This window comes from Crocuta crocuta, unplaced genomic scaffold (genome assembly GCF_008692635.1).
Source record: "Crocuta crocuta isolate KB4526 unplaced genomic scaffold, BGI_CrCroc_1.0 scaffold13, whole genome shotgun sequence".
NCBI classification, from domain to species: domain Eukaryota; kingdom Metazoa; phylum Chordata; class Mammalia; order Carnivora; family Hyaenidae; genus Crocuta; species Crocuta crocuta.
In genome coordinates, this window is record NW_027530007.1 from 2577584 (window position 1) to 2589265 (window position 11682).

Consider the following 11682-nt stretch of genomic DNA (forward strand, 5'->3'; position numbering starts at 1 on the left):
ATTAGGTTCCACATTCAACTTAGGGCTTGAACTCACGACCCTGAGATCAAGAGTTGCATGCTCTACTGATTGAGCCAGCCAGGCGCCCCCGTCATTTCATTTTTTCTTTTCTTTTGAATGTTTATTTCTGAGGAAGAGAGACAGAGCACACGCAGGGAAGGGACAAAGAGAGGGAGACAGAGAATCTGAAACAGGCTCCAGGCTCCGAGCTGTCAGCACAGAGCCCGACATGGTGCTTGAACCCACAAACCGTGGGATCATGACCTGAGCTGAAGTCAGGCGCTCAACCTGCTGAGCCCCCCAGGTGCCCTTACAAAGCCCGGTTTAACCAAGATGCTGCCTGCCTACATTCTTGGAGTGTGGGATGCTGCCTGGTGGCATATTTGGGTATTCCCAAAGCTGTGACCCAGGGAGCCAGGCCCCAGGACACACCCCAGGCCGCCCAGGTGGCTTCCCCAAGAGCGAAGGGCGATGAGGAGGAAAAACTGGATGTAACTTATAACTGACTTCCCGGGAAGATCCCGCTAGAAAAGATGAAGGAGGAGACGAAGTCTCTTGTGACAAGGACCAGGTCTCAGGCACGCCAGAGCCCACGAGCAGCACAGGCTCAATAAAGGCGGCTGATCCGAACACGCCCCTGCCCTCTGGTTGACATAAAAGGCCGGGGGCAAACCTTCCAGCCCTCGAGGTCTCCAAACACCGGCAACAACAACAACAGTGAGAATGGTGGTTAGGAGGCAGCCCCCAACGTGTGGGGACATCAACCGCGTGTCCGCTGCCCTTAGTACTTGACATGCATCACCTCGTTCGGCACAAACACCCACAGGCAGGCTCTACTGCTATGACCACCCTCACAGCGGTGAAGACCCTTGACTAGAGGCAGTTGGAGGGGATGCACCCGGATTGGACTCCGGCTCTGCCCGTCTCTACAGCACGAGCTCTCACCGCCCTCCCGCCCGCCCCCTGCCTGCCCATGCCGGAGCGCCTCTTACCTGCCCGAGTCAGAGAGGGTATGGTTCCCAGCGAGAGGGCCCGGCTGAGGCGGCCTGGCAGCGAGGAGGGCGAGGCCCGTCGAGGGGACCGGAACAGCTGCTGGCTGGTGAGCGGCAGGAAGCCGGGTGGCGCAGGGATGAACAGAGATGGTGACGGGCCGGCGGCACGTGGGCAGGGCACGGCCAGGCCGGGGCTCGAGGGGAAATACCTGTAAGAGCCCGTCGGGCACGGGAGAGAAGAGGAGGGTCAGCCCCGGGGGGCCCTGGTGGCGGCCTCCACACAGGTCCCGTCCCCTCTCCCCTGGTGCCAGGCGGGGCCGGAGTCGGGGTCCCAGGGAGGCATGTGTTAGTTGAAGCAGAGGAGCAGTCCGACCGCGTTCACGCCATTAGGAGCGGGTGGCTGGGAGGTGCCAGCGTGACCCACCCCTCCCTGCATGCCCCCTCGGGTCCCCCTCAGCCTCACAGCAAACTAGCTCCACTACAAGTCTCGGGATTAAAGTGACACTGTCGCCCTTGCCAACCTCATGCCGACCCTTCACCTTGAAGCAAAAATGCCCAACCTCGCACCAGGCGCTCAAGAAAGGCCGGACCTTGGGCTCCCCCTCGTCACTGTGCGCTCCGTGCCCAGAGCCTCCTGCCAGGGCAGCTGAGCTCAGGACCCCTCCCCCGCCCCCCGCCAGCTCCCCAGCGCCGGACTCCAGGAGTCCCACTGCTGCTCTGTGGTCTGGGATGCTCGTCTAAAGCCCCTTGCGGGCAGAGGCGTGGGGGCAACCAGGCTCGGGACTCCCCGGGGAAGGGCTCTTGCGGGACACAAGCCTAACTCCGGCTTAGAGGAGACCCGTCAACGATGGCAAAGGCTGCCCCCAAATACGGAAGGTGACAGTGTCTCTTTAACTCGAGAATGGGACAAATCACACAACGGGACCTGGTGGCCCCAAAAGCCAGAATGTCAACCATGCTTCTGATTAAGGCAACCGATTATGGGGGGGGCGGGGGGTGGAAACGGAGGCAGTTAATACATTAGTCCGCCGTCTGGACGGAGCTGGGGGAGGCCCAGCCTTACCTCAGCGCCAAGGGACAATGGGGGCCATGGACAATGTGCCGACGGATGGGCAGGCTGGCTCAGGCCCTGCGCCAGAGCCGGGGGGCCTAAGGGACCTGCCCCGTGCCTATCACGACCACACGCTCAGGGCGCTGTTAGCTGAACTACACTCCACTGACTTGCCTGCTACTTCTCACCCTGCCCCCCCTTAAGCGCCCCATACCACGAGGCAAGTGTGGGGTCTGCTGTTGCCCTCCTATAGAGAATCACAGGACCTTTTTAAGGCCTTCCAGGAGCATCAGGAGGCCACCTGGCTGTCAGAACCAAGGGGGCATGGGGAAATCGAGGCAGGAACTCATCAAGTCAATCGCCAGAAGGGGCTGGACAACTCCAGGCTGGACACGCCCGTGCTCCACGTGCTGACAGGTCCCGCCCAAGCCTGCCTGATACCCACCTCCCTGGCACCAGAACAGCTGAGAAAGGTTCGGCCTCTACACAGAGAACAGGGTTGTGTGCTGTCATTCATAGGCCTGTGACACCGTTTGGCAGAATGGGGCCACCGCCCTGGGGATCAGCTGGAGGTGGGTGGGACACCTGACTCACTGCAGGCACAGTGAAGATGCCCTGGGACCTTTGGCCAGGTTGCTCTGATCACGTGTGAAGCTCTGTCCCCTGCAGGGCCCGCACCTCCCCGAGGACACAACGGAGGCAGGGCACCCCAGTGCCCGTTGCAACAGGCGGTAGGACCCTGTGCTGGGCCTCCTGCGACCGCTCCCACCGCAGGCCCACAGCCCGCCCCCCGGGAGCCAGCAAGTGAGGGGAGAGGCTCCAAGGTGGGCGGTGGGGTCCAGAGGTGGCCAGCTGTGCCCAGGAGAGGCTCCCAGGGTCTTTCCGACTCTTCCCCGCTTTCCCCAGATCCCGCTCCCACCGGGGCTGCCACCCCAGTGCTTAAAGCTCGGTCTCGCATCCGTCTGGCACAGGCGCCGTTCCCAATCTCCGACCCCACTAAGAGCGTTGGCAGCGAGGAGACAGTTCTTGTCCTGACCCCTCTTGCTGTGACATGTGGTGCCATCAGTCAGCCAGCAGAGGCTTCAGGAGAGCTCAGAAGTGCTGAAACCTCCTCTGGCAGTGCCCCCCCTCCCCCCCGCCCTGGCCAGACCACCCTGCGCCCTCAAACCCCGTCTCCGAGAGGCACTCAGCCCCGCGGCCACGTCTGTACGTCCACTGGGATACACGGACTCTGGGACGGGTCAGGCGGCTGTACCGTGTCCCGTCTGACACTGAGGGGGGCTGTCTGGTCTTTTCCGACCCAATCCCGGTCAGAGACGGGAGCAGAAGGAGAGAGAGGACTACATTTTACGTAGCGGTTTATTGAGACGGAGGAAAACAGGACGCGGCAGCGCACGTGAGGGCAGCCGGCCCGGAGCCGTCTGATGCCCGCGGCGCCAGCACCCACACCTGGCCCGCGGGCACACCTGCAGCCCGGAGTCCCCTGCCCCCGGCACAGAAGCCTCTGAAGGAATGTGAAAGAACAAACAAAAAAGACATGGTACCTGACGCCTGCCGGTAGAAGCAGAGCCCCGGAGGCATTTATTGAAAATACAGCATGAAAAACAAGACATCTACGGCCAGGAGTTACGGTTACAGCAAGCGTCACCAGCCAGCTGTCTGTGGCTCTACTACACAACCAGAGGGCAAGACACCGGGCCACCGTCACGGACAGAAGACACACAGGCTCGTCCCAGGCAGGAGCGAAGAGGTGGCTGCTCAGCCCGCGGCGGGGACCCCGGAGGCCGAGGGAGCAGACAGCCAGCGGCGCCTCCCTCACGTCTTGGAGACGGTTGCCCTGACCCCAGGCGGTCTGACAATCGTCCCCAGTGGAGGGGACAGAGGTCCTTGGCAGGGGCAACACACTTCCAGTTAATAAGCCATGATCCCAGTGGTGCCTGCACTTCCTCAGCTGTTGCCAGTAACATCAGCAGGTGCTGGGGTACGCTCCGGGTCATGAACTTCAAAGGACAGACACGCAATTTTCAAAAGTCACACACAACTCTAAAAAGCGCAGGAAGCCTCCCTCTGATGAGGCTCGGCTCACGAGGGCGTCTTTCCGTCCCCGGAGAGGGCAGGAGAGACATTTGCACGACAGGGGCTCCCGGCCAGCACGAGAGCTGGGTATGGTTATTATAAATAATTTAACTTAAATACACACATACACACAGATGTCCTGCTTCTACTCAACGCCAAGAAAAGCAGTAATTAGCATCGCGCTGTCAGTTTCCTTGAAAACAGGGGCCCCGTACGCACGGGCGGCTCGGCCATCAGACCACGGGTGTCCGCCCGGTACCGGCCGCCTCCCCTCCCCCCAGGCAGGCTGACTGGGGGTGAAGGGACAGGCGGACAGGCAGCCCCCCGCCCTCAACAGCCCCGCAGGTTTGCCAGTCACCTTGTGCCTCACCCTCTACGGAGAACAAGCAGAGCCCAGCCAGGCGGGGCCGGGACTGAGGCCACACAGCTGAGGGGGCAGCTCCTTAGGACCCCAGGAACATGAGGGCTGTGACAGTGGGGTCAGGCTCCATGAAGGGCCCGTCAGGCTGTTTTTGGTGGCCCCTTGCCTAGTGTGACCCTCACATGCATGTAATCTGTCTCTGCCCTCCCCAGGCTCCGATATGTGAAGGGGAGAGCAGGGGGTCACCCCTGGAGGGAGACTTACGCTCAGAGTGACAAGTGGCAGGGCTGGAGAGATGTGGGGCCCACTGTGGGGTCAGCAGAGGGCAGAATGGCTGGAGGGAGACAGCTTCGGGCAGCCCGCTGCCAGGGCAGAGTGGGTGTCCCCCCCCAGATCAGAGACAGTGCCCCAGGCTAAGTGCTTCTTCCTCAGCCAGGGTGGGGGGAGGGGAGGCACTCAGAGACAGCACCCCGGGCTAAGTGCTTCCTCAGCCAGGGTTGGGGAAGGGAGGCACTCAGAGACAGCACTCTAGGCTAAGTGCTTCCTCAGCCAGGGTTGGGGGAGGGGAGGCACTCAGAGACAGCACCCTGGGCTAAGTGCTTCCTCGGCCTGTACTTGTGTTCCCACAACTATCCACACCAAGGTCAGCATTCAAAGACCCTGGAGAGAGGTTCACCTCTTATTTCACAGATGGTAAACTAAGACTGGGAAGAGCAGGGGCCTGGCCGGGACCACACTCCTACTGAGTTGCAGCTGTGTTCCCCTGGAGCGGTGACTCTGGGTCAGCACTGTCCCCACCCTCTCGCCTGACCCACGGAAAGGAAAGCTGCCCCACAGGGACATGGAGAGCAGGAGCCTTGGCACCCTCCACGAGGGGCTCCAGGGGCCAGGAGGCTGGTGACAGGCCAGAGAGGGACAAGGTGACACATGACCAGTTGCCACGTGTGTCGCTCTGGGGCCCTTGCCCTGTGCTACCTGCGGGCAGTGAGAACTTTCCCCAGGTATCCTACGGGGGTGAGTGGAGGACACGGGACCCCCCCAGGCGTGCGGTGGGGGGAGTAGGCTGAGGGCACGCAGGTCTCTACTGCCAGTCGGCGAGGGCAGCCTTTGCCCGGAGGCCTCACCCCAGCCCCCGCAGGGGTGGGCGAGGGGCTCAGCCCCAGGCCTGGGTCCTGCCTTTCCAGGGGAGAGCCAGGCGCGGCTCGGAGGAGGGAGCAGTGCGTGCGCCCCACTCCCGTCTAGCCCGTGGCAGTGCCCGACACGCAGACCAGCTCAGAAGCCCCGCTGGGCGACTCCCCCGACAGCCTGGCTGCCAAGAAGACGCCTGCCGAGCACAGGGCCAGGGGCCTCCCTACGGCCCGCTGCGAACGGAGCCTCGCCCCACACACTCGTGGCCAGTCTGGACCCAAGAATGGCGTTCTCTGCGCCCAGGGCAGGAGGCTGAGGGACAACGAGTCTCAGGTAGGCCTTGGAGCAGGAACTGAGCTCCTGCCTGGTGGGGTGGGGGCGGGGCAGGGCGGCCCTGTGTCCTCTTGGGTCCCCAGCTCCGTGAAGTCTGGGTGGACAACAAGAGGACAGATAGGGGGAGAGACGCGGAGACAGGGTGGGGGGCTCTGCTCTGGCCCCAGCTCGGGCGCCCCCGACCACGCAACGCAGCCCAAGTAGTCAGGCCTCACGGGAAGGGCCCGGCCCACAGCTGCTGTCACCAGCCCTGCGATGCAGCAGAGTGAGAGGAGTGGCAGGCGGCAGCAGGGACCTGACCCCCAGCGGTCAGGACACTGCCAGCCAAAGCCCCAGGTCAGGGGCAGGCTGCGTGGGCCGCTGTGTCCCAGTCTGGGGGCCGTGATGGGGTCTTTGGCCAGAGAGGTGCGGCAGTGGTGGGCGGCTCTAGGGCACTTGGGGAGTGGGGGGGGTGGGTGGCTNCGTCTGTCCTCCCCCCAGCAGTCACTGCTGCTTCTCTGACCTTCGGGGCCGGAACCTCCGCGTGCCCGTCGCCTTCCTCGTGGCCACGGCTGCCGTGAAGCCCACCAGGCAGCACAGGGATGTGGTGCTGAACTTGAGGGTCTCCAGCCAGCCGGGCGAGGCAGCCTGCAGGTACTGCTCCGTCAAGTGCAGCCCCAGCAGCAGGGCCCACAGGCCAGTGGAGAAGGCGTCGATCCTGCGGAGCCTGCGGGGCAGACGGGGGTGGCGGTGAGGGCCCCCAGCGGCTGGACGAGGACCCTCCCCTCCCGCCCCCTTTCCATCCCCTCTCCCCTGGCTCAGAGGACAGAGTCCAGGGCCAAGAGGGGAGCGGGGGGCTTCGGACTCCCACTTCCCACACCCAAGCGGCTCGGTTCTTCCCTGTCTATACGGCTGGGCCGAGGACCCCCCCATGAGACAACGTGGATGCCATTCATTATGGGGTCTGCAGCCTCACAGGGGCCGCAAGGGCCCCCCGGTCCCCCAACAACCGCAGAGGCGTGTGGTCACCATCACCCCCGAGGGGGACAGAGGCACACCACGAGCTCCGAGCACGCGGCGGTAAGGGGCAGGCTGGCTCTGGGTGCCACCCCTCCCTCTCGGGCGAGCCGCTTGGCTTCCTCCCAGCAGAGCCTCCCATGCACCCAGCAGAGCCTCTCGGCTTCAACCCCGAGCGAGCACGCGTCCTCCGGCCCAGCGCCGCCCGCCCGGCCCCGCACGCACCTGATGCGGCCGGCCAGCAGCATGGCCAGCAGGCAGGTGAGCAGGCCCAGCGCCACGACGCCCATCTGGTGGCTCTGCCCGAAGGCCCAGGCCTCCCGCAGCCTCTCCCCCGCAGGCNGGCGAAGGGGTTGCTGGCGCCATAGAACGTGATGGTCAGCAGGAAGGTGCAGGCCAGGAAGGCGAGGGCGCGCAGCATGATGACCTGGACCGGGGCCTTCACCGCGGAGGAGAAGCTCTGAGGGAGAGACGCCGGTCAGTGCGGGGCGGCCAGAGCCACCGACAGCCTTTCGCAGGGCCCACTGTGCGCGGGGGCCGAGCCAGCGCCCCAGAGCGCTCACTGAAGATTCCACCAGGCTCCTGACAGTCAGAGACGGGTCTCGCCCACGCCTGATACTCTCATGTCCTCCCGCCTCGCCTCTAGGCTTACTGCCGTGTTCCACTCATCTGCCTTCTCGGCCTTCACCCGCTGTGGAAGTCACCACGGCTCTACCACAGTCTTTAGAGAAACGCTTTGGGTGGTTCGGTGATCTGTTTTGTCAAATGCGCTTTTCAGTCACGTTATCAGGGTCTCACCAGAAATTCCTATTGCGATTTTCACTGGGATTATGATAAACACAGAGAGAACTCTGGCCAAACCGAAGTGAAAAAACCAACAGTGAGTTGTTTGGTCTAGGGACACGGTGGTGAGGGGGGGAAGCTCAAGGTCAGTGTCCTGCTGTGCACAGACGGGCGCGCAGGCTGGTGAGGCCTCCCAGTCAGGGGCCTGGTGCGCGGATTGGAAACCCCATGCCAGCTGGACACAGAGCACATGTGGGCAGGAGCGTCTCTGGCGGGAGATGGTTTTTACTTCTAAATCCACTTGCTACTACCTCAGATTAAAAAAAAATTTTTTTCTCAATGTTTTATTTACTTTTGAGAGACAGAGAGCGAGCAGGAGAGGGGCAGAGAGGGAGACACAGAATCCGAAGCACACTACCTCCGATTTTTAAAACCAGAGCATTCCATTAACCAAGTATAGCAATAATCAAAGACAGTTTTTGGCCAGGTGGTCTTAGGTTCAAATCTTGGCATATGGCCCTCTCCAAGTTCTCGAACTCCCGAGTCTGGCTTCCACAGCTATAAATGGGAGTCACAGGGCCTCAGGGCACACCTACCATGAAGGGTGCCGTGGGGGCGTGCGCCTGTGTCGGGGAAGTGCCCGGGTCCGGCAGGGCCCTCACAGCTCCTGGCTTGAGCACACAAACACCCGCGTTCGGGGCACCTGGAGGGCTCGGCTGGTTAAGCTTCCAACTTTGGCTCCGTCGTGATCTTGTTTGTGGGTTCGAGCCCCGCGTCAGGCTCTGTGCTGACAGCTCGGAGCCTGGAGCCTGCTTCAGATTCCGTGTCTCCCTCTGTCCCTCTCTGCCCCTCCCAGATCCTGCTCTGTCTCTCCCTCTCAAAAATAAACATTAACAAATTAAGAAAAATACGTGTGTACTACGATACTGAGCCACTCTTCCTGGGACACCTGCTCAGGACAGTGAGAGGAAGGGGCCTGTGAACAGGGTGGGACAGGGGGCCCGGGGGAAGGCTACTGCCTCCAGGAAAAGGGTCTCGGCTCTGAAGGGCTGCCCTCCAGTCTCGGGGGGCTCAGCCTCTGTAAGGGTTTCCTGCACAAAATCAAGGGCTGTGACTCCCCAAACGCCCCGCGGGGTGCCTTGCTCTAACCTGTGTGTGGGTCTGGTCGGCTTCCCGGCGCTTGAACTGGTGGCTGAGCAGGAGGGCGCGCAGCTGGCGGTTCTGGTGCTTGATGTAGTACTCGACGGCCGCCTGGCAGGGGCGGCACAGCTTGTACATCTGCTCCAGGTGGTGGCGGTACACCTCGATCTCCTCGTCATACCTGCCCTGCGGGGGGGGCGGGGGGGGGCGACGACAGAGGCTCAGGGTCCTCGGGGCGGCAACCGGGGCTGTTCACGTCGAGCAGGTCAGGTCTGGGTTCACTTCCAAGTGCGGGGACCACGAGGAAGTCGTTCCCACTCAGAACCCGCTCCCTCCGGTGCCCAACAGCACCAACGGGCCACTGCCTGCGGTGATGCTGGCTACGGCGAGCGAGGCCTGGCCCGGAGCCCGACACACGGCAGGGGCCCACAGGGGCCAGGAGCCGCTCTGGCCAAGTCCTGTTGCTGCACAGGATGCAGCTGGGGGTCAGGAGCTCATGATGTGGTCCCTGCCTCAGGCTCCGCGCCTGGGCCCAGCGCCCCAGCAGGCCAGGTGAGCCAAGGGAGAAGCCGGCTCTGGGTGGACGCTACGGACGTGTAGGCAGAACAACTCAGAGGCAGGGCCTGCCTGCCTCCTGAAGGCCAAGGGTCCAGAAAATGCTAGAGAGCCAAGGGCTTTGGTGGGCTGAAGGGTTTTTCGGGCTTCGGGAATAGCCCAAAGATTCGAGTCCCCGCCTCCCAGAGATGCAGCCACACACTTCTTCCCTGATGCCAGGAGCCACACAGTTCAGCCTGCAGCGGCCACGAGAGTTCTCGGTTTGCACTCTCGCTGGGACCGAATGTGCCAGAGCCGCACTGGCTGCCACACTGCACACACCTTCCCTTCTTCATGTGGGCTCCCCAGCCCCCCTGCCTGGCCTCTCCCCATTCCCCTCCCTCCCAGCAGGGTCGGGAAAGGCACGGTCCCTGGGCCTCAGCTGGGCTCTCCTCCAGAGGTCAGGCGCCCCCTGGGCAGGGCGCGAACTCCTAACACCAGGCTGCTTGCCTGCATCCGTCCTCCTCTCCCAGGAACCGCGCACATCCTCCCCTGAACGCAGGGCAACCCGCCTGCCTGGCCAGCGGGCAGCACCGACCCAGGGATGCAGACAGGACAGGACGGGTCCAAGACGGACTGTGTGGGGAGCCCAGGGACCCAACCTCTCACTGCCCCAGGAACCCCCCCCACCCCCCGCACCAGGCGCCGGGGTTTCTCCGATGTCCTGGGCTTGGGGCCCCGACAGCAGCAACCACGAGACGGGGAGGGCGAGACGTGTGTGTCAATGGAGACGGAAGGAACGACCCCCCGGAATGTGGGGCTGGCGCGGGGCCCGGCCCTCCTCACCTCGTCCCGTGGCGCAAAGGCGGCCAGCTGCTTGATCTTGGTGGTCTGGTGGTGGCTGCACCTGCGGCACAGCAGCACCTGGCTGCTCACCCACTGCTGCGGCTGCGCGGGGGGGCGGGGCCTGGGCGCGCTGCTCACCACGTGGTTCAGGTGCTCCAGGTACTGCGCGGGGATCGGCTTGTTGTAGTCGCCGTTCTGGGGGCAGGAGGGGACTGGGGTGAGTGGGGAGCCCCGTCTCGGCGGACACGAGGGCCTCCATGCCGGCGGCCCCGTCCGGCAACACCCCGGGGAAGTAGTGGTGGGTCCCAAACGTCCCCCGTCTTCATCAGCAATGGCAGAAGCCTTTCTTCTAAAGCAGTGTCATGTGGAGGCCCGACAGGCAAGACGCTGAGGGCAGCCTGCACCCCCCAACCTCAGGGAGCGCGGCTGCACACCGCGGGCCGCCGGTGTTTGTGAATCGAGTTTTCTAGCCGGTACCGGCCGCATGGACGGCCTGCGAAGCCGAAAACACTGGCCCCTGCAGAGAGCCTGCCAGCCCCTGGTCTAATGCAAGGCGGAGGAGGGGCTTCAGAGCCAGAAAGGTCTAGGTCTGAACCCTGGTCCGCTGCTTCTAGTGGCCTGACAGCGGACAAGCTGCCCGGGCCCCCCCGCCCCGCTCGGCCGTTACCTCCTGGAAGCCGTTGTACTGCTCGCAGTGCGGACAGTCCCAGCAGTTGCGGTTCCCGTACGGCACCACCGTGTCCTGGCTGCAGAACCAGCAGTTGACGACGGTGTGCGTCGGCTTCATCCTGTGCACAGGACAGAGTGGGGTCACCCGGGAGAGCGGCGCCACGGGGACCAGAGAAAGCGTGGGGAAGCAGGCGGGGGGACCCAGGGCCGAAGACTTCGCGGCTGGAAGAAGTGACTGGGAGAGGGGCTTGGCTGCAGGCCAAGCACTGGCCCGTAGGACCCGCGAGGAGGCCGAGCGGGCACAGCTTCTCCTCAGGCCCCTGGGCGAAGCCGGCCCTCCCCGCTCCCAGCCCCGGGGGCAGCTGGAGATGCACCCGTTCACTTGGCACCAGTCCTTGGTGCCCTGGGCTCAGGCATCGGGGCCACACGGACCAGGACTGTCCCCCCGAGGCCTGCCGACTCCTGAGCCCGTCCCTGGGCTGTGGAAACAGTGCTCCTCAGGGAGTTTCCAGATGCCAGGAGCCTTCCGTGCTCCAAAGATGAAAAAGAAAAAAACCCACGAGGGTAAGGAGGCTGCGGGGCGGGGACTAGAGACAGCTGCTCAGGCCGGAGCCAGCCCTGTCTGCTGGAGGGACAGGGCAGCAATCCACAGTGGCCCTCGCTGGCCACACATGTGGCGACAGGTGGGAGCTGCAGGATAATCCGGCCCAGACACTGGGGATCTGTGCTCTGGGCCCCTCCACCCATCGCATTGGCTGCAGAGGTAGTGGGGC

General features: G+C 63.6%; 1 protein-coding gene across 1 annotated transcript in view; it reads right to left on the reverse strand.

Annotated features, from left to right (window-relative positions):
• Positions 1–11682, reverse strand: part of TMEM201 (transmembrane protein 201) — a 16589-nt gene that overhangs the window by 3531 nt on the left and 1376 nt on the right. Inside the window, 7 exon segments of the mRNA XM_077763970.1 lie at positions 993–1201; positions 6444–6647; positions 7163–7280; positions 7283–7397; positions 8870–9046; positions 10241–10435; positions 10908–11028. Of these exon segments, the coding sequence (XP_077620096.1) occupies positions 993–1201; positions 6444–6647; positions 7163–7280; positions 7283–7397; positions 8870–9046; positions 10241–10435; positions 10908–11028 (1139 nt within the window).